This window comes from Nelumbo lutea, chromosome 1 (assembly GCF_056320005.1).
Source record: "Nelumbo lutea isolate HS-2025 chromosome 1, American lotus-T2T, whole genome shotgun sequence".
NCBI lineage: Eukaryota > Viridiplantae > Streptophyta > Magnoliopsida > Proteales > Nelumbonaceae > Nelumbo > Nelumbo lutea.
The window spans coordinates 10,358,312-10,381,464 of record NC_142684.1 but is presented as its reverse complement, the minus strand read 5'-3'; the positions used below and the strand labels follow the sequence as shown (position 1 = coordinate 10,381,464).

Sequence of the window (23,153 nt, the reverse complement as noted above, 5' to 3'; positions counted from 1 at the left end):
TCATCTCCTGGGTTATCTTATGCTCATTATCTTGAAGACTTATCAGAGAAGGATCCTCAAGCCTTCCTCCGTCACTTTTACAATATCTACTTTGCCCATTCTGCTGGGGGAATGATGTCTGATGAGGCTGAATGTTTTGGATCTGTCATGTCATCACCCATCAATATGACAGAAAAAACTGTCTCATTTCTGATCCGTCTGATTCAGTCCATGAATGAAGACGTCGAAGACTCAATGGATTTTGAGGGCTGTTAATCCCTTGGCTTACTCTAGCTAAATTGGAGGTGAAAGCACAATTTTGAGAAAAGGGCTGATCAGTTTGTGGTCCCATTTGTTTATCTATTATTGATGTTATTTTTCTGTCATTAGCTAGTTGTGCTGGGTTTTTTTTCTTTTTATATTGGTGGCAGGGGTATTTTTGTCATTATAACTTCTTTTATTTGTTTTATATAAAAGAAGCCACATGGTAATTTTCTGTATTTTTTGGAATTTTTTCTGTATTTTTTTGTATTTTCTGTATTTTAATATTTTTATTTTTTCATGTTGTTATTTTTCTGTGTATTTTTTATATTTATTATATATAAATATTTTTGTTTTTTTTTTATTTATTTATGACATCATGGGTCAAACCGTTGGACCACAACGGTTGAACCGGCAAACTAGAAAACGGTGCCCACACATCAATCCTTCTCCTTTATTGACCTTCCATATTATGTCAGTTTCTAATATCTTTCTATCCTCCCAGTCATCAGTGTTTGGCTTTTAACAATTTTCAAGCCAACTTTGCCAACGGAACCAAATTGAAGGCATATAGATCTCCTTCATGCTGCTTGTTTTTTGCCAACGGTACCAAATTGAAGGCATATAAATCTCCTTCATCCTGCTTGTTTTTACAAACCTGGTTCCACCAAATCCATTTTGCCTTTTTTGAATCATTAGCTTCCCCCCACCAGAATTTTCTGAAGCTTAAGCTTATATAGACACTCATATAGGAGGCAGGAAGTAGGAGATAAAGTGTCTATATAAATGATATGGACACTTATGGGCATGACATTAAGGCCTCAATCCAAGCCCAATAGAAGTTTAAGTCAGACCAAAGCTTTTTTGCCCTGGCCCAGCCGTAGCCCAAAAACTCAGACCCAAGAGTTGGGTCACATTATGCTCAAGATGGGCCCACACAAGTTGAACCCTTGTAGTCAGAGGAGGTCCAACGAGAATTTGAAAGAAGCACCAATGCCATGAAATCCTTTGTGAAGGAAGAGGTCCAATGATTTAGAAGAGGCTAGGTTGGGGGGGAGGGGGTGTCATGAGCCCTCGTAGCAACGAGAATTTGAAAGAGGCACCAATGCCATTGCGTATTATAAAGGCACATATGGGGATCAGATTGGTATACATCGGAGCGCTCCGGTTGTCGTAACCAGGCTTGGGGCGGACACTCCTCTCGCAGAGAACAAGCGAGTTTTAACCACTCATCATATCCCGTTAACTGCCTGAAGGATCAGGCCTCTTTACCTCATGGGTCCATAGATTTATAACACCTGCACCTCCGCATTTCCCTCCTTTCTTCTCGATGTGGGACTCTCGGTTCATATTTCTCAAACTTCTTACAAGCAAATTATTATACCTCCTTTTGTTTAACAAAAGTGACTTCACATAAAGTAACATACCCTTCGCTTCTTACGATTCTAATGTCCATATGATTTCTCCAATTTTACAGAAGGAAACCTCTAGCTTGGGCCTACTTGGCCAATAGGATCCTGAACAAACAGCTTCTACTCACTACCCAGTTTAAGAATTTTAACTTTTTAGACAGATATCAATGGAGATCTGAGACACAGGACTATTTTTATAGAAGAAATAAAGTGTTAACATTGTATAACAATTGCCCAAATACATTGAGGCACTGAAGAATCTATTAAGCATACCATCATTATCACATTTTGGTCATCCACTAGTTGGACATTTGTTTGATTTATGTCAGCAAGAGAGAGAACTAATCATAATTTTGATTATCACCATCACAGATGAAAACTAAGCCATCTTTTTTTTTTCTGATAAGGTCATAAAACTACATTTCTTTTGCACCAACACTTGAAAGCAATTTACTTGGAAAGCATTTAAGGATCTGTTTGGGAATCATGTTGGTTCCTCCAATGAGATGCCACATCATCCAAAATAATCAAAATCGGCCTGAAAAGAGGAAACATTGAATTTTCTGATTTCTCTTTTCAACCCAACTTTCTTAATTGTTTTCTAACCTATTTGTCGATTTCTCTAAATTGGCCAACCAAACACCAAAATAATCAGCAAATTTTGAATCATTATGTGGCTCTAAAGTGGTACCGATTTCTGAGAAATTGGCATCAGTCCCAAATTGAAGAGCCTGTAATCATCTGTTAAATAGAGATAAATATTTCATTTAGTAAGAAACACTTTCTGGATTCCATTTTTCCTCCCTAGTCCCTAGTGCCCTGTTCTCCCAATCAATCCAGAAGCAGCAATAACCAAATTGAGTGCTCAAAAATGCAGTCCCGTTGTCTATACATACAATACAACCTGGTTATAGGCATTTTTGTATCTATTCACAGAGCAATTCTAAATAGATCTCCTTAGCCAATGGATGTACCCAAGTTGGAGCCCATATTTTAGCCCATCCCATTAATAAGTTAAAGCCCAATTAACATTCACCAGCCCTAAAAATTCTTTTATTAAAGTTGCAATGGATCATGGGTATACTTTTATTTCCAAAAGTTTTGGACTGGAATTTGGAAAAGCGAACAATTTGGCAATCACAGGCTTGACCGTGTGTCATTAAGGCTGTATTTGGTAAACCTTGTATAGGTTTCCCTATCTTTCCCTTTCTTTCAAACCAAACACAGCCTAAGTGAATGGCTTCCATGGGCCTAGCCATGTATATGAGAAGTACTGCTTCATCATGCTTTACCAGCTGAACCAGCTCCCACCTTCTACTTTGGTACTTAGCCTATTTATCTATAAACCAGGAAATAGATGGAATATAATCAAGGGGAAAGAGAACAACAACTTCATAAATTCTTTTTTTTCTTTTTGTTTTCTAAAATCGACTTCACAAGATTTGTGTATACATATATATGTAACTACTATTACAATTTGCATCATGGGGTTGGCTCCAAAACCAGACTCGTGAACAATCTTTAGTTTCAAATTTTCAATCTCTCTCTACATATATATTTATATTTATATGCTTTTGTTCTACAAACAACTCGATGGTTCAACCAAACCATAAGCTGAACCGTCTGCATTGGTGCAAGACGATTTGGCCGGTTGGTTCGGATAGGTGAGCTTTACGTCTTCTAGTCTGATCCCTCTGCAGGGGTTCGTCCGACTACAGTCAAATTTTATAGCCACTGCAGTTGCCGATGTCCCGTGGATTCCTTTGTATGTTATGTCACTGATTTTTACGCCAGAAACCTGTGAATCAATCAATAAATAATTAAATATATTGCTGCTCATCAGAACTCAGAAGATTATATTATGGGCCTATGGGCCTGCTTTTGCACTTGTAAAATGTAAACCTGAAGTGGGCTAAAGAAGTAATTGTTTTTCCAAATATACCCTTGTAGGACCGTACCTGACCAGGGCAACTCTCATTGCGAGGGCAGTAATTTTGATCAATAACAATGGGGTTTTGGACATTCTTCATCAAGACATCTCGGTAAAGCACTTTTCTAACGAACCCATTGCTGGGCCTTCCCCAAGACTTGATTCTCACCCCATTTTGGGTACCCGTAAAAATAACGGTTTTAACTGTCACGTTCTGCACTCCTTGTTCGTTCAGATCCTTTGCAAGACTACCAATGCTGCAACAAAGCGCACCCATGCACACGTTAGTCTTTTCCTCTTTAGAAGGGAAATGATCTTGTGCGGTTGATTTTCATTGTATTTTCACCGGGAATGAGCTTATGAGCGCCCACGGCCCACCCAAGCAAATAATAAAAACTAAAAATTCACCTGATGCCGTGTCCGGGACCACATGCCACGTTTTCTATCCACAAGTTGGTCGTACCGGGGCCGATCGAGATGCAGTCATCGCCGGTCTTGATGCCGGTGCTCATGATCGTGACACCCGTCGACAACTGAACATGAATGCCGTCGGTGTTGGGGCTGTCGCCGGAGGCCGTGATCATCACCCCTCCCATGAACACATTTTGGCAGCCGTTGATCACAATGTGGAACATCTGGCTGTTGATCGACGACAATCCGTTGATCACGATGTTTTTAGAGTTCACAAATGTCAAAGTCTGCAGAGCCACACAGGAACTATGTACGTCAGCTTCAATTTGTAGATTTCTGAGCCACAGACGGCCTAGCCGTTGGATTTAGCATTCTACTTCTAGGCTTCTAACCCTGGAACTACACTAGATCAGACTCTGTGCCTATAATGTGAATACACGATGTGGTTGAATCGTGACTGGATCAGGCTACTATGCTGCCCTTAGTAACACTGTTTCCTACAATTGTGAAATCAGCACCTTTCAATGCTCTTAATGTGGACCCCAACAACTGAACGAATCAAAACTTTTGGTCTTGATCTTTTGGTTTTGACTTTCGTGTCTTTTGAAAGTCAATTCTAAAGTCTAAACTAAACACCGGTCCAGTCATGGACCTCGTAGTCGTGGATTTAGAGGGCAGTTAACCCGTTAAAGAAAGGGAGTATAACAAAATTACTAAAAAACCCTTAAGAACCATATTGTACGAGGGCACTTTGGTCTTTCACTAATATGTATTTCTGTGATATGATATGATACCGGAAAAACCTATGACAACTTACCGTAGCTCCGTCTGGGCAGTTCTTCCCCGTAGCTTTGCAAGCCCACAAAGCGGTTCCCCTTCCATCGAGGGTTCCTCCGTTGAGTGTGACGCCGTTGACGCCCTGGAACATAAGCCAGGTGTCGGCGTTGCCGAGGACACGGTAGTCGGAAGGAGCGACGAGGATTCCGTCGATACGAATGGTGATGGCGGAGTTCTTGCAATTGCCACCGAAGGTGGCCTGTTTGAGCAGATACCTTCCTCTTGGGACGTAGATCATGGCCGGACTGGCTGATCCACAGGCCCCTGACCAAGCACTGAGAAAAGCTTTCGTTGAGTCAGTTTGTCCGTCTGGTTTGGCCCCCAACTGGATTACATTGTAGACTGAACCTGCTGATGTTCGATACAACAAGACGAAGAGAAGTAAAAGAATAAATGTTATGCTCTGCTTTGCCATTTTCTGTTGGCTCTATCGTCTGAGAGAGGGATGGAGAGAGAGAGATGAAAGTTGAACCGTGGAGAATGGATGAAGATGTGCTCATACGCATCGATTTGTGGGTATTTATAGGAGGAAAATGACTACTTTGTTAATGATAAATTGATAATAACGATGTTTAATTTGAATTGGGTGAAATCGGAAATCGGAAGAAAAGCAGCGCCGAAACGGTGACATTTTATATTTATTAACTGCCTTGCCAAGGAACAAGACCGTGACACAACCTTTTCTCTTCCTTTTAAAAAAAACTAAAAAAAACTAAATTTATAGAGTGCACTGATGAGGGCGGATTTGGCCCTCCAATGATATTGTGACACATTATACCTCGGAACAAGTAGGTGATATCCGGAACCACTTAGGCAATAACTTGTCTAAGCCAAGTTGATGGTGTCCCATCTGGCAGCCTGGCCCAGGCGCGAACTGGAGGCCTGGCCCAGGCACGAATTAGCAGCCTGGCCCAGATGCGACTTGGCAACCTGACCCAGGCGCGACCTGGCGACCTGGCACGGGCGTCGACCTGGCAGCCAGGCCCAAACGCGAACTGGCGGCCTGGCCTAGGCGAGAACTGGTGGCCTAGCCCAAGCGTGAACTGGTGGCCTGGCATAAGCATCGAATTGGTGGCCTGGCACAGGCACCGACCTGGCGGCCTGGCACAGACGCTGACCTGGTGCCCTGCGAGAGTTCCCACGATCCTTGGAAGTTGGCCCACGTATCGAACGATCCGAAGGGTGGTCAACGTGCATGGCGGTTGCCTTAGGGAATCTCGGACCACTTAGATGACTTCTCAAAAATCTCAGATGCGGTGCATGAAGCCCACACCAAACTATGCCTATATAAAGGCACCAACCCCAATGGCATAGGGGGGCAAATAAGCATATTCTAGCTCTCATACATTGTGATTTTTAGCTCGCTGTCTACTATGAGAGTACTGACTTAAGCATCGGACCAACCTCGCCGGGTTAGCCACTTCGGATCCTTTGACATTGATTCCTTTCAGGTCTCTAAAGAACTACGAAGCTCAACAATCAATCCAGCTCACCACCAGGCAGCTCGGCCCTCTGGTTAGCTCGGCAACTAATAGGCAGCTCGGCCCTCTAGTCAGCTCGGCACCTAATAGGCAGCTCGACACTCTGGTCAACTCGTCACCTAACCTGCCTAACTCGGCCCAATCAGCTCGGCACCTAACTTGCCCAGCTCGACCCAATTAACTCGACACCTAATCTGCCCCAGCTCGGCCTGGTCAGCTCAACATCCAGGTCCTCATCTAGCAAAAGTTCACTTCGGCCTTTGAGTCATCGGCCACTTGGAAGCAGACCAAATGACAAGGTACTTAGCACAAAAAATTGATACATCACCAAAAATTGATCCATCAATTGGCGTCATATGTGGGAAACGCTACAAAAAGCTAAGTTCTCATCCTCCGAAAGGTTTAGTCCTCTTCTTCGAGAAAGCTAAGTTCTCACCTTTTAGAAACTAAAAGCTCTCACTTTCTAGTTTCCATTTTTTATGAACTCAAAGACTATGCAAGAAGTTGATGGCCAACAGACTAAGAAGCTCTACCAACTTTATTTCAACTCAGATAAAGCCTCTTCAGTCCTCTTCGCGAGGTACCCTCTACAAAGATGAGCTCTTTGTGGCTTCCGCGGGAGTAGGCGGCCAACAGACTACATGAATGCCCCTGCCGGTCGAGCCTTCCAAGGCTCCCGTGTGAGCTGGTGACCTAAAGTCAATAGTGCTACCCACGTAGGTCGAGCTCCTAGTAGCTTCTTGTAGGAGTGGGTAATCGACGTCACTAACGAGGCTGATGCAGCGCGGCCGTAGCTCTAAGGTATCGAGCTGATAAAAGACCTTGGCACCACATAAGACCCAGTTGCCTCTTCACCATGGGCAAAATCAAAGATCAAGGTGAGTGGACTACGAGTCACTCGTAGAGCCTAAGGGCTAAAGTGCCGAACTGGCAAAGACTTTGGCACCACATAAGACCCAGTCGCCTCTTCGCCATGGGCAAAATCAAGGGTATGGATAGTGGACTGCGAGTCACTCCCAGAGCCTAAGGAATTGAATCGACACTTACTTGCTCATCGAATTAGTCTTTTCAGACCAAAAGGAGCAATCTACTCCCTTCGTCGAGTTACTTTCAGCTCGGGAGTGGGGGGCAAATGATGAGGGCGGATTTGGCCCTCCAATGATATTGTGACACATGGCACCTCGGAACAAATAGGTGACACCTAGAACCACTTAGGCAACAACTTGCCTTAGTCAAGTTGATGGTGTCCCACCTGGCGGCCTAACCCAGGCGCGACCTGGCAGCCTGGCACGGGCGCCAACCTGGCAACCTGGCCTAGGCACAAACTGGCGGCTTGGCACAGGCATGAACTGGTGGCCTGGCCCAGGCGCTGAACTGGTGGCCTGGCATAGGCGCCAACCTGGCGGCTTGGCACAGGCGCCGAACTGGCGGCCTGGCACAGGCGCCGACCTGGCGACCTGGTACAGGCGCTGAACTAGCGGCCTGGCACAGGTGCCGACCTGGCGACTTGGCGACCTGCGAGACTTCCCACGATCCTTGAAAGTTGGCCCACGTACCGAACGATCCGGAGGGTGGTCAACGTGCATGGCGGTTGCCTCAGGGAATCTCGGACCACTTAGACGACTTCTCGGAAATATCGGATGCGGTGCATGAAGCCCACGCCAAACTATGCCTATATAAAGGCACCGGCCCCAATGGCATAGGGGGCAAATAAGCATATTCTAGCTCTCATACTTTGTGATTTTTAGCTCGTTGTCTACTCCGAGAGTACTGACTTAAGCATCGGAGCGACCTTACCTGGTTAGCCACCCTGGGTCCTCTGACATTGATTCCTTGCAGGTCTCTAAAGAATTATGAAGCTCAACAATCAATCCAGGTCGCCACCAGGCAACTCGACACCTAATAAGCAGCTCAGCACTCTGATCAGCTCGTCACCTAACTTGCCTATCTCAACCCAGTCAACTCGACACCTAACCTGCCCAGCTCGGCCCAGTTAACTCGGCACCTAATCTGCCCCCAGCTCGGCCTAGTCAGCTTGACATCCAGGTCCTCATCCAACAAAAGTTCACTTCGGCCTCTGAGTCATCAACCACTTGGAAGCAAACCAAATGATGAGGTACTTAGCACAAAAAATTGATACATCACCAAAAATTGATTCATCACGCACATTTGATTCTTCTCATAGTTTTTTTTTTTTTTTCTGTTTTTTTGTTTGCTACTCGTGTTAAATCGAGGATTAATACTTAAGACAAAAAAATATTAAAATAAAAATTGAAAAATATCAGAAATAGATTAAAGAATGAGGGCACCTCATTACAGTTGTTATATAGTTTCCCCTTCTTTTTAAATATGTTATTTAGCTATTTATTTAATCAATTCCAAAATTATTTTCCATTTGTAGGAGATAGAACACAAGGGGAGTCTGAGAAAAGGCTATGGCTCGACAATGATGAGCATTGAGCTACTGATATTTATAGAGCAGTAAGCTATATACACTTGGCAGCCTTTGATTGGTTTGTGCAATTATAGATAGAACAGAGATGATGATAAGTTACAGCTATAGATAGAGTTTACAGAAGTTTATCTTGAGGAGTGAGATAACAAGAGTTTATCTCGATGAGTCAAGACTTATCGTGACCGAAGAGCTTTGTGAGCTGTAGCTGTTATCCTCAACACCCTCCCACAAACTGAAGGGGGGTGCTGCAACCTTCAGTTTGGAGTGCAGTAAGCAGAACCGGGATGAACTGAGAGGCTTCGTAAGAGCATCTGTTGTTTGATCCTTGCTGGATATAAACTGCACCATGATACATTTTTGTTGCACAAGCTCATGTACAAAATGAAAATCTATTTCGATGTGCTTGGTGCGAGCATGGAACACCGGGTTGGCAATGAGATAGGTGGTGCCCAAGTTATTACACCACAGAATAGGTGGTGGGATGAAGGAGAGTCCAAGTTCAGTAAAGAGTGAGCGGAGCAAGACCAACTCAAAGGCACATGTGACTAAGCACCGATATTCGAATTCGGTGCTAGAACGGGAGACTGTAGATTGCTTGCGGGATGTTCAAGATATGAGGTTATGACCCATGAAAATGCAGAATCCACTTTGAGAGCGTCGGTCATCTAGGCACCCAGCCCAATCTGCATCAGAGAAGGCCTGTAATCGTAGAGTTTCTGATGGAGAGAAGTGGAGACCAAAGGGGAGAGTGACTTTCAGATAGCGTAAGATCCTCTTGGCGACATCCAATGTTTCGAGAGAGGATTGTGCAGAAATTGGCATAATTTGCTTACAGCAAAGGCAATGTCAGGCCTTGTGAAGGTAAGATATTGCAAGGCACCCACAATACTGCGAAATAACAAAGGATCAGAGATTGGACCACCAGAGGACTTACTGAGCTTGCAAGAAGCAGACATAGGGGTGGATATAAGCTTGGCACCATCCATCTTGGCACGACGTAAGAGATCCATAGTGTATCGCCGTTGGGAGAGAAAAATGCCAGTAGAGTGCCGATGAACTTCCAAACCAAGAAAGTGATGAAGATCACCTAAGTCCTTAACAGCAAAGATGGAGCTCATGGATTGAATGAGAGAGGCGATGGACCCCGTATCAGACCCAGTGACCAATATGTCATCTACATAAATGAGAACCAAGAGGATGTGATTATCCCAATGCTTAATGAAGAGAGAAACATCAGCCTTCGATGCGGAGAAACCATTCTGTAGAAGAAATCCCATGAGTTTGTGATATCAGGCTCGTGAGGCTTGCTTTAGCCCATATAACGATTTTTGTAATTTGCATACATGGGATGGGAAATCAGAGTGAATGAATCCTGGCGGTTGTTTCATGTAGACGGTTTCATGAATGTCCCCGTGTAGAAAAGCATTTTGAATGTCAATTTGACGAATGGGCTACTAACACGAGACAACAAGTGAAAGAACCACTCTAATAGCAGTTGGTTTAATTACTGGGCTGAAAGTCTCTTTGAAATCCACCCCTTCATGTTGATGAAATCCTTTGGCCACTAAGTGGGCTTTATATTTGTCAATAGAACCATCAGGTCGGTATTTGATGCGAAACACCCATTTGCAACCCACTACATTCATCTCGGATTTATAAGGCACAAGGGTCCAAGTGTTATTCCGGAGTAAGGCATAAATTCGGCTCCCATGGCTTTTCTCCAATTTTCATTCTTATTTGCATCAGAAAAGCAAGTAGGTTCAATGAGGGAGTCACTAACTGCAGCATAAGGTGGCACGTCGATCACGCTCTCGTGGTTCCTAGGTCTATCACTTGGTCTTTACCACCAGATTTCCTTTGTAATGTTATTTCCTCTTATGTATTAAACCACTGAATTGAATTAATGATTTTGCTAGAAGACATAAAGAAAAAGCTAATATGAACAGATTTGGAAATGGAGCTACAGAAACTTACCCAGGCCAACTTATTCAATAAACAACAGTGTTTTTAACATGTAATCACAATTGATGGTTGGACCATTTAAAAAATAGATCTTGGATCAAAAGCTAAAAATGGGGATTTTAAGAATAAAAAGTGGGGGTTCTTCTGGCAAAATTAGCAAGGCACGGCACCTTGGGACACATACATCTTGAATAGTTATACAAAATAAAAAAAGAAAAAAATCATCCCAATTGGATAATAGGGTACAAAGTTATGGGTATATATATATATATATATATATATATATATTTGCTTGTTTATATATTTATATAACCAAAACGGTAATGATATGTAAGTATAACCCATGACCTAGTAATCAAGTCAAATGGATCAATGGTTCAATTTCTAGCCAAATGGGTTTTGACCAATTTAACAAATTTTGGTCAATGTTTAGAAAAAATAAATCCAGAAAAGAAATCAAGTGATGGTTCAAACAGTTCAACTATCTAGATCAATGACAGATTGAAAACATTGCTTTTATTCCAAACCATTCGATTACAAAAAAAAAAATGTTGGCTTGGTCAATGTAATAGCAATCTAGTCAATTGAACCATTGAATTGTTTTACCTCGTTTGCAGGTCATGTGTCATGTATTTTTTTTTGCCTTTTCTTTTTATTCACATTTTTATTCAAAAATCCATACCTATCACACTCATTTTTCGTTTAATATGATGAATATATACTAAATGTTAATCATTTTAACATATTTTATTTTATTTTATTCATGATATCATTGATTGAACCCTTTGTTCCAGTAGAACCACTCTTAATTACTTTTTAAAACACTAATTCCTATTTGGCCCAATGTAAAATCAGAGTGGACATAAAGCAGTATTGCTCAGAGGGTCACGATTTTACTGGTTAACCTATAATTAGCTTATTCAAACCGTGAAAATCATCATTTAACCAGCAGTCAAAAAGGTCGCCATGGGTCACCGGTTCAACCATCAGGTCTGGTCCAAGTCTTACAAGATAAGGTGAGACCCAAACAATGTGAGAGTGAGACCCCCACATAATCATTTGAGTAATCTGAATTCTGAAATTTGATGAGTGTTAAAAGAGCTAGGAGTTGTACCTGAGCAGGCCAAACAAAAAGGTAAGGCCATAGTTACCTAAGCAAAAAAACAAGAATCATGTTTAATTATGGAGAAAGCAATTAAAAATCATTTATCTAATAACCCCATAATGAAAGCAAAAGGGCATTGATTCACCGTTTCCCAGAAAAAGATACAGCATGCATGCACGTACGAGAATTCCACTCAAAGCGTTTGATTGATTACTGAAGCTGCAACCAAAGAGGTAACGAGTTATCCCCGGTGCAACTAATTAATTTGACCGACATATTAAAAATGTCTCCTCCGACCCCTCCTTTCCCTTTTATTAATTCGTTTTCATGCAATGAAATAAAGCTACTTCAAGCGCAAGATTAGGACCAGATACGTTAAAAACCCAATCCACCACAAGTGTTGAGATAGATCCGGCCGGTCCCCTTGTTTCTTGCAAGTGTTGAGATATATCGCTTTTTGTATTCAAGAATTAATGTAAATGCTGAGCTACTTATTCATATCCCTTCAATATATAAACTGCAATACTACATTGGGTTGGGTTACTCTTTAATTTAATTTATCGTTAAAATGATACAAAATGAAAATTGAGGCCACTCTGGTAACTGAATACAAAATTATGACCTTCCCCCAAGTTTCAATACATACATTTTTTAGTGTGTAAGTTGTGACCCGGTGAGATTAGATTGAATAGATCAATGACTCAATCGCTTCAATAGATGGATTTCTGAGTCAATATGGGGGTTTTATGAAAGTCGAATATAGAACAGAGACTGGACGACGATTTGGACAGTCTTATGGTCTGAGTCAATATTAATTAATGGGTTGAAAACATTGCTTATAATCGTGCTTAAGGTTTAAACTTATCATGCCTCTTTGATTTTTAATTCAATACATAAGTTTGTTAGGATGGATTCCTAGGTAATGTCATTGACTTTCCATCACTCTTTCAATAAGATACAATGCAATAGGTATCAACACTTCAAAAACTTTGATACCGAAACTAAACATACGATACGATACAATGCATACGTATCAATAATTTAAACTAAACTTGGATGGAAAGACAAAAGGCCCAAAGTCATTTCTTTCTAAATAGAATGATTTTTTCTTGGTAACATCATTTTACTTTTAATTAAATAAGAGAATGCATGTGTGTTTACCTATGACCACTCTCTCTTATTGGTTCTGCTATTCACATGGACGCCCCCAAACAACATCTCAACCATGTAATGTAGCGGGAACATCTTTAAAATAAGTACGGGAGATGTTCCAAATGTACGCTCAGATGTGCATGTCAGATGACCGTGTGAATTACAAGAAAGGGCACTATATTATATTCCATAAACAACATGAAAACTTAATTTCGGGTTCTGATTCATCTTACACTTACTCTTACTGATTATATCCACAGCGAGAGTAAAGGTTTCCTACTGTCTCCTAGGCACAGCCCTCTTTTCTTTTGGCCACGTGGAAGGTGACATATGGCTGATTCAAACTGTTAATTAGACAAGCAATTATAGAACTAAAATTGGCTATATAGGCCTTTTAAAGTTGCTGCACAGCTTGATTATAACATTGTGGCCTAATTATAAGGTCATTTAATTCATATAATCAATAAATTAAATAGTGATATCTCTCTCTCTCTCTTATTATTATTATTTGTATTGAAACTACGTACTGATATGTAGTTGACATATTAATGTTGAAATGGAATTTGAAATTTAGCCTCCTCATATCATATCCTCTTGGTAGTTGAATGCACATCATTGCAGGCAAACCAATAAGTTTGATGATTAATTGATCCTGTTAATTAATAATACTTGCTGCTTAACAGAAAATTATAAGCTGGCCATGTGAACTATAAATCATTGACTAGATAGCTATAAATCAATGCCAGTTTATTATTATTAGGTACCATGTGCACAAGCATTAATGAGAATGGCATTTAGAGCTAGCTAGGTTGTTGTTGAATGTTGATGTACGTACCAGGGAGTACTGATCCAACTAATCTTCCCTCCATGCTTTGCTTTAGTTATGTTTGTAATTTTACTTCTTGCTTAATTAAATATAAAGGGGCTTGACAATTAGCACTTCCTCTTTCTTTGTTTAATTTAAGCCAATGATCAGCACCATTGCTAGCTTTCAATGTCCATTTAGGCAATTTCTATTGCATTATAGAGGTCGCATTCAACCCTGCAATCTATTCAATCTTGAAAAACAAAAGAATTGGTTAAACAAATACATTAGAATCATTGCTTCATTTAGATTTCCTAAGTCGTACTCACCTAATTTCAATTGAGCTTGATCCAAAATCCACATCCAGTGGAAAATCAAAATAATTTACAGTTTTTATTTACTTATTTCTCATGTGGGCACTACTTAGGGCCCATTTGATTTGCAGGAATAAAGGTCTGAAATTGGATTCATAATGGGCCATTCCAATTTCAAGTGTTTGATTGGGTGGAGTCGGAATCCCATTTCCATTCTTGGTGGAATGGCCATTCCCTTCTCCTCTCGCAATGAAATCCCATTCCAGTTTATTCTAATTCTCATTCTCATTCCTGTCTGAACCAAACAAAATTATGGAAATAGATCAATATTCCAATTCCCATTGCAAAAGATTTCAATTTTGAATTTACCAAACAGACCCTTAATATTTGGGACTAGCTAGCCAAAGTTATTTGAAGAGAAATGATGTTTTATTATATCTTTAGCAGATCAAGGCAGAGTAACAAGGTAGTCTTGGTCTGTGAAATGCTTTTCTAAATTTTCTTTTATGTTGCTTGTGGAAATCAAGGTGTGGTGTTTGTTGACCTACATGCCAACACATCTACCATAAACAATTATGGGAACTGAAAGTTATCTGTCTGTGAGACAGCATAGGATGGGGGAATCCTAAATTGGAATACTGTTGACCCTAGAGAGTTTATTAGATGGCAAGTGGATTAATGCTCAAATTAATATATTAACACAAAGATACGACCCACTGCATTTAGGGTGGAAAGCCTAATACAGATTTGGGTATGCTGTTGTCTCTTCCTTCTTTGAATGTACCAAGTAATGAGCCATATATTGAACCAATTGGATTACAGACAACTCAATCAAAGTACTTAAGAGCATGCACAGAAACATTTTAGGTTTCTGATTAGCAAATTAAGTAATTGGGTTTTTAGATACTCATTAGGCTGTATTTGGTTGCAGTGCAATTTTATTTGCACCAGTACAAATGCTTGGAAGTGCAAATGAAAATAATGCAATTTTGGGTTTAACTTTGTTTTGGAAATTGTGAAATAAAAATAAATCATAATTTATATTGAAATCATTTGCATTATCATGACTTTGCATCAGTACAAATAAATTTGCATTGCATCATCCTCTAAGGTTCCACGCTTACTGCCTTGAGTCAAAGTGCATTGGAAAAGTTGATAAATTAGGCATTAAGATTAGAACCAAAAGAATTTCATTAAGTCAACTGGTTCACATGGGTAGAGATTAAGGTAATCCAGCCAACTAAATTCAACTAACCTATTATAACGGCATTCCTTTAGTTGCGGACCAAACACATCACCACATTCGATGTATTACATGAAAAGTACTTTACTAAGAACTATAGACACTATTAAACTAATTATAAGGTGAATTGGGGGGCTTCTTCTTTATTAACATATATACGAAATAGTAATGGAGATTTGTGTTTAACAATTTCTTTAATTTCAGTTTGGAAGGAGAACAAATACAAATATGTACTGTATAAATACATACAAAATACAAGATTTTGCATTTTATATATTTATATTTATACTCCTTCCAAACTGAACCTTATTAATTAATTAAGGTGGCATAGAAACCAAGATTGTATGTTTAGGTCTCCGTCACTGAGAAATGAGGGAAATCTCAGAGATGAATAAATGGAAATGGATCGTAGATTAAAAATCCATATCTATGAAATGAACATGAATCAAATTAGGTTGTGGACTGATGTTTGCTCTTTTATCAGAAAATGGCAAACGGATCTTTTGCAAAACTGTTTGATGACAACAAGCTGAAGGGCCCAAACTATGCTGACTGGTACAGGAACCTTATGCTGGTCTTAGCTTCTGAAAAGCTGGACAAAGTAACAAAGAATCCTGCTCCGGAGCGTCCGGGTGATAGGGCTTCTGAGGCCCGAAGGAGAGGCTATCAAGAATGGGAGGAGAAAAACTCCCTTGCCCAGTGTTACATCATTGCCTCATTGGACAACCCGATATAGAGGCAGTTCGATCAGATCGAACTTGCCAAAGACATATTGGACAATCTCAGGACAATGTATGAAGAGCAGAATCGTTCTACTCGACAAAAGGTCTTGAAACAGTTCATGACCGCACAAATGTCTAAGGATCAACAAGTTCACGACCATTGTTTTCGGATGATGGGATACATCAACGAACTGGAGGCTCTTGGATCCGGGCTGGACCTTGCAACCCAGATAGATGCTATCCTTAACTCTTTGCCTCCTTCCTTTAATCCGTTCATCATAAACTATAACATGAACAAGCTGAATGTCAGCTTACAAGAGCTCAGCAATATGTTGCAAAGAGCTGAAGAATTAATTAGAAAGGATGAGCCTGTAGCCATGCTTGTTGAAGCTGGCAAGACAGGCAAGAGAAAGAGGAAGGCAAAGAAGCCTCAGAAGAAAGCCACTAAGAGCAAGAAGCAGAAGAAAGACAAAGCATCGGATGCCTGTCACTTCTGCAAGAAGACCGGCCACTGGAAAAGGAACTGTCCTGCCTACCTGTAATCCAAGAAAGGTAACTTTGAAACTTGTGTTATAGAAACCAATTTGTTGGTAGCTTCTGCGTCCTGGTGTATTGACTCCAGGGCTTCAACTCATGCGTGTAACTCACTGCAGGTGTTCAAGGTTAGTAGAATGCTGAGTGAAGGAGAAGTCACACTCTACTTGGGGACTACTGCAACTGTTGCAGCCGCGGCCATAGGAACCGTGGAGTTAATTTTTAGAGAATGAACAATTGTAGTGAAAGACTGTCTTTATGTGCAAAATTTAAGGAGAAATTTGATTTCTGTCTCAAAACTGTGTGCAGATAGTTATTCTGTCTTCTTTAGTAATACGATTACTATTAAAAGAAACAACAAATTCATCGCATACGGGGAACTAGAGAACGGTCTCTATGTTCTACATCCTTCTCTAGAAACTACCATAACCGAAACTACGTCGGTTGAAATCTCCAAGAAGAGGGCCCGTGATACAGTTAATCCCACGTGTCTGTGGCATTATCGACTTGGCCACATCGGTGTTGACCGAATCACAAGGTTGGTAAAGGATAGTCCTTTGGATTTTCTAACTGTAGAAGATCTTCCCACTTGTGAGCTTTGCCTACAAGGCAAGATGACGAAATGACCATTTAACAATAACCCTAAAAGATGTACAGGCACACTTGACCTAATACATACTGATGCATGTGGTCCCCTGAGTGTTAGGACACGAAATCAACACGTGTATTTCATCACCTTCACAGATGATTTTTCATGATACAGTTACGTGTACCTAATGAGACACAAGTCTGAATCCTTTGAAAAGTTCAAAGAGTTTAGACAAGAAGTCGAAAAACAGTTAGGGAGAGACATGAAGGCCCTTCGATCAGATCGAGGTGGCGAGTATCTCTCTGACGAATTCATGGACTACTTAAAGGACAATGGGATAGTATCACAATTAGCTCCTCCTGCTACACCACAACTTAACGGTGTTTCGGAGAGGAGGAATAGGACCTTATAGGATATGGTCCGATCGCTTCTCATACACTCAGAGTTACCCACATCCTTTTGGGGTTACGCATTAGAGACTGCGATTTATGTGCTGAATCGGGTTCCAACCAAATCGGTTCCGAATACTCCATATGAACTTTGGACCGGAAAGAAACCAAGTGTCAGACACTTGAAGATTTGGGGTTGTCCAGCACACGTTAAAAGAACGAGTGCAGACAAGTTGGAATCCAAGACCAGTCGTTGCCTATTTGTAGGCTACCCAAAAGGCTCTGTAGGTTACCTATTCTATGACCCAAGTGAGCAGAAAGTGTTCTGCAGTCGTAATGCGCAATTCTTGGAAACCGATTATATCGTGGACACCCATCGTCAGGAAGTTGTTCTTGATGAGGAGAGCTCAGGAGCAGCGGGAGATGTCCCACAAGTTCCAGGTAGTGACCAACCTAGAAGATCCACTCGGGTATCCAGGCCACCAGTCCGTTATGGTTATGACCAGGATAGTTACCTAGTGGAAACCTTGACTAGTGAGGAGGATCCCGTGACTTACACAGAAGCTATATTGGACATAGATTCCCAGAAGTGGGTGGAGGCCATGAGAGCAGAGATGGACTCAATGGAGACCAATGGAGACTGGACTCTAGTAGATCCGCCCTCCGGGGTAAAAGCAATCAGTTGCAAATGGATTTACAAGAGGAAGAAGGGCCCCGATGGTAAGGTTGAGACCTTCAAGGCTCGTTTGGTGGCGAAAGGGTACACTCAGAAAGAGGGCATCGATTATGAGGAAACCTTTTCGCCTGTGGCCATACTTAAATCCATTAGGATCCTGCTAGCTATAGCAGCATACCATGATTATGAGATTTGGCAAATGGATGTCAAAACTGCATTCCTGAATGGAGATCTTACTAAAGATATCTACATGCAGCAGCTGCAAGGCTTCATTCATGCAAGTCAGGAAAATATGGTATGTAAACTTAATAGATCCATTTATGGACTTAAGCAAGCTTCTAGAAGTTAGAACATCCATTTTGACTCTGCCGTCAAATCGTTTGACTTCGAGCAGAATCCGGATGAACCCTGTGTCTACAGGAAGTACAGTGGAGATAATGTTACATTCTTGGTTCTGTATGTAGATGACATTCTACTCATTGGGAATGATGTAGGTATGTTAACTATGGTGAAAGTATGGCTATCACAGCAATTCTCCATGAAAGATCTTGAAAAAGCCTCCTATATACTAGGTCTTCGACTCTATAGAGATAGATCAAAGCGGATAATAGGATTATCCCAATCTGCTTATATTGACAAAATAGTCAAAAGATACAGCATGGAAAACTCCAAGAAAGGAAATGTTCCTTTCAGGCACGAAGTCACTCTCTCCAAGAAGATGTCTCCCAAGACTTCTGAGGAGATTGATGGCATGAAAGACGTTCTCTATGCCTCTGTCGTAGGGAGCATCATGTATGTCAAGCTGTGCACTCGTCCTGACATAGCTCAGGTAGTGAGTGTAGTAAGCAGATTTCAGGCCAACCCAGGGCAGGAGCATTGGACTGCTGTGAAAAACATAAGTACCTTCGAAGGATAAAAGAGTTTTGTCTAGTATTCGACGGTAGCTCACTAGAGATCCAAGGGTATACAGATGCCGATTTCCAGTCAAACCCAGATGATAGAAAGTCTACATCTGGATATGTTTTCACGATAGGATCGTGTGATGTTTGCTGGAAAAGCAGCAAACAGGGGTCCACTGCAGACTCCACGACCAAGGCCGAGTACATTGCCGCAAGTGAGGCTGCCAAAGAAGCCGTGTGGATGAAGAAGTTCATTCATGAGTTGGAAGAAGTTATGTCCGACACATCACCCATCCCATTGTTGTGTGACAACAATGGAGCCATTGCTCAGGCTAAGGAGCCACGAGCCCACTCGAAGTCAAAGCACATCGAGAGGAAGTACCACGTACTGCAAGAGATTGTTGGTAGAGGGGACGTCCTGATTCAGAAGGTAGCGTCAGCGGAAAATGTAGCAGACCCATTGACAAAGCCACTATCACAAAAAGTGTTTGAAAAACACGTGAAAAGCATGGGACTCCGGCTAGTACCTGATTGGACCTAAGTGCAAGTGGGAGCTGTTAGACAGTTTTGTATGCCCTTAGCTTCAATCAAAATTGATATACTTTATGAGTTTATTGTAAATGAATAAAAGTGCATATTTGATTCATGTTCCCTTGGTATGTTTCTGTGTAATACCCTTAAATTGGACACTTATTGAGACTCGTGTTAGTTTAGAATGTTCACGGCCAGTGGGTCGGTCTGGGGAGACCTATCCTTACAAGGCTGACACTGTAGTGCCACCAAGTCGGTTGGGGTGGCTTGTCTCAGCTACCGGGGTTGAGACCCTAGGCACATACAGTGTGGGATTAATTGAATCTTTGAACTGGACCAGATTTCCAGTATTGCCCTGGACCTTGGAGATTGATGGGCAAAACTGAAAAGTTACACCCGACCCCTAGACTCGATTATGATACTACACTAGGTGTCGGATCGGGCTGTCTTTGATGTACCAATCAGTGAGATCCTTAGAGGGGGTCAAAACCTGGGTATGTTGGGACAATCAGAGAATTCATCTGAGTGGGTGATCATAGTGACAGGATTAGCCCCTTTGTCGGACAAAGGTAATGATCGGGGATGCACTCTCACTGTTGGAAACCAAGACAGCCGGCAGCCGATTTCAACTGTTGAGATTTGTTTTGCAAAGTATATTTTATATGAGATATAAAAGTATATATATTATGGTTTCTAAAATGTTTGCAAAAAGTTTTTAATTCCCGGGATCCATATAAGTAGAGAGTGCAATACTGTTCCTTGCAGCCAAGGGAGAGGTCCTCTCTTGTCGGGCAGTGTATGATCATTAAGGGCTAAGAGGTTAAGTGTAAAACCATTGAGGATAATACCTGATGGGCTAATCTTGCATCTGCCCACATTCCCTGGGTGTTACAAGGTGGCTTGGCCCAGGGACCACTTAGGGTAAGTGTTGGGCCCATAGAGCCCATTCGATGGGTTTCAAGGGGTGCACTGTTTTTAACAGTTTATTCGACCAGGCCTTGTAACAAAGGCTGGGCCAAACCCATGTGGCTGATGTGTAGATCAATGCTTGGGTCCCACGCCATACAAGGAAGCCCAGCTGGGCAGCAGTTAGGAAGGTTAAGTGAGCACATAAGCTTAATGGGCCTAAAGCCCATTTCGAACTGGGCTATTTATTTAGTTAATTAAAGAGGCGAATTCTGAGATGGATTAGCAGATAGGATAGAGTCTTAATCCTATCCACTCAGAGAGTCCAGATCTGAATGTGATTCAGATCTAGAAACCTCATAATGGGATTAGGAGAAAGCTAATCTAATCTGCAGATAAGATAAGGGTTTATCCTTATCACTAGAAGAGAAGGCTGATCCAAATATGATTTGGATAAGCACCTCCTAATGGGATTATGAGCTGATCTTTTAAGTTAACAAAAAGAAGGAGGGGGCGGCAGCCTTGAGGAGAGATACATCAGATCCTCTTTAGTGCTGAAATCAAGAAGAGAGTTTTCTTCACCCTGCGAATACTCTCTTGCCGCCTCCCTATTCTTGCCACCCTGTTTGCCAGTTCGATCTCCAGTTGTGGGAGAAGTCAAGATTGGATCTTGACATCAGTTCTTTGAGAAAGGATTGAAAGGAAGTTGTGCTCACGTACCATTCTACTGATTCTTGCGAAGGACAGAGTTCTTGGGGAAGAACACTGTTGATTCTGCTCCATCTTGCACTGCGCCATCTTTAGTGGGAGCAGTCTTTGGATCCTTCCTTGGGCGTGAACACCTTCGTTGGGAGATATTACTTCTCCGTATTAGGTATAATTCTCTCCTATTCCTTTTGGTTCAGATCTGGTTCAGTTTAAGGTTTAAGAATGATCCTTGAAAATATGATTTTCTAAATTGGGAATATGATTCGCAGTTGAAGGGAGAGAAAAATTTTTGAAATTCGCCCCCTTATTCCGCAATCTTTGGGCGTCCATGGGATGGATCTCTCATCCCTTCAACCATAAGCCGATCTGCCTGCATTGGCACAAGATGATTCTGTTGGTTGGTTCTGATAAATTAGCTTTACATCTTCCAATTTGATCCCGCTGCATGGATTCTTCCAACTACATTTGAATCTCACTGTGACTTGTGTTGCCGACGTTCCTTGGATGCTTTTGTATGTTACTTCACTGATTTTTACACCTGAAACCTGCAAGTTTTTTTTTTTCTTTTATAATTTTAATGGTGACAAGAGTTTTGGAATGAATCAGTTATTAGACCTGTTCATGGGCCAGGTATCCCAATGGGCTAGCCTTACCTGGCCCATTTATATTGGGATTGGACATAGTTTTAGGCCACACAGGCTTGGGATTGAACTCCAAGCACCAGGTCCGATTATTTTCAGGCTGAATTTGGGATTTTTCAAATAAGTCCAGCTCCAAACCGAGCTTAGGTTTGGGCCTGGGCTTTAGGCTTTATATAAGGGCCAGATTCAAGGTTTGGGCCTGGATTTGTTAATAGAGAAGTAAAGCCCCGTCCGTCATGTGAAATGATGGGCCTGGAGGCCCAATATGAAGCCCAAGTCATGAGCTCATTGAGGACAGTAATTCTGGTCAATTACAGTAGGATTTTGGACATTCTTCATGATGGCGTCTTTGAAAACGATCCCTTTTACAAACCCATACCTGGGCCTTCCCCATGACTTAATTCTATAGTCGGGGAGAAAACGGCCAAGAAGAGTGAGAGAAGAAAAGTTAGGACCTTCAGCATTTTGGATTTTGGTTGAGAGAGAGTGAAAGAGATCAGATCAAATAGCGGTTTGGGGGTGGGGAGTTATTTATAGGACTATAATTCTATTGATGTGACTAGAAATTGGCTGAAATCCAAAGGAATACAGCACCCAAATTGAAAATATTCTCAATGTAGTTACCCCTTACCAAACTCCCCTCTTTGCTTTTGAATATTATGAATTAATGCCTTCTGTGATATGTGTTTCCTTTTACATTTCTTCCAAATAGATATTCTGAAATTTTACTAATTAATGAAATGGGGTGATGTTTAATTGTCCAAATTTATGACATAAATATTAATCAGTCCATGCATCTCTATACATAATATATCTCTTGTTTTTAATTTGTTACTTAACAACCTTCCAAACCAAAGTTGTCTCTAACCACCCTGCCCCAAATGAATAAATAAAAGAAAGATGAGAAAACAATAAAAAGGTAAGAGACATACCCTACCCCCACCTGCCTATCCTTCTATTTCAAGACACACTTCACATGTGAGTGTGTGACATATTAGATGAGTTTATATATGTTTCTTGTTTTGTGGAAAGCCTTAAGTCTTCTCTTTCTTCTTTTTCAAGAGTGACATTAATTTAGGTCAACTGAGCCTTAGGAGAGTAAGAATGGTAAGTGGTAGGTCAACCTGAGCCTAACTTTTGCCCAAGGAGAAGGAGGAGGAAGAGGTCTAATTACTTGACACTTCAATTCTCAAGCTGTAGGATATCGCGCA

The 23,153-nt window shown here is 41.3% G+C and overlaps 1 protein-coding gene and 1 non-coding gene across 2 annotated transcripts; both read right to left on the bottom strand.

The window, feature by feature from the left end:
* Nucleotides 1-1,375: 1,375 nt before the first annotated feature.
* Nucleotides 1,376-1,481, bottom strand: LOC148873474 (small nucleolar RNA Z279/snoR105/snoR108). The gene has a single exon (XR_016105970.1). It is a non-coding gene; the product is annotated as a small nucleolar RNA Z279/snoR105/snoR108 (small nucleolar RNA).
* Nucleotides 1,482-3,231: 1,750 nt separating this feature from the next.
* Nucleotides 3,232-5,282, bottom strand: LOC148873473 (polygalacturonase-like). The gene is made up of 4 exons (XM_088965599.1): nt 4,811-5,282; nt 3,991-4,280; nt 3,611-3,839; nt 3,232-3,450 (listed from the first exon to the last, which is right to left on the bottom strand). The coding sequence occupies exons 1-4, from the start codon at nt 5,243-5,245 to the stop codon at nt 3,232-3,234; spliced, it is 1,173 nt and encodes a 390-aa protein (XP_088821725.1). The 5' UTR covers nt 5,246-5,282.
* Between the last annotated feature and the right edge of the window lie 17,871 nt (nt 5,283-23,153).

What these genes read in the sequence shown, in the direction of transcription:
- LOC148873473 (XM_088965599.1), bottom strand. Translation starts at nt 5,245, where the DNA reads ATGGCAAAGCAGAGCATAACATTTATTCTTTTACTTCTCTTCGTCTTG. An exon ending in ACTGCCCAGACGGAGCTACG is followed by an intron (nt 4,281 to 4,810) that starts GTAAGTTGTCAT and finishes GTGGCTCTGCAG; the next exon opens with ACTTTGACATTTGTGAACTC. An exon ending in ATGAGAGTTGCCCTGGTCAG is followed by an intron (nt 3,451 to 3,610) that starts GTACGGTCCTAC and finishes ATTGATTCACAG; the next exon opens with GTTTCTGGCGTAAAAATCAG.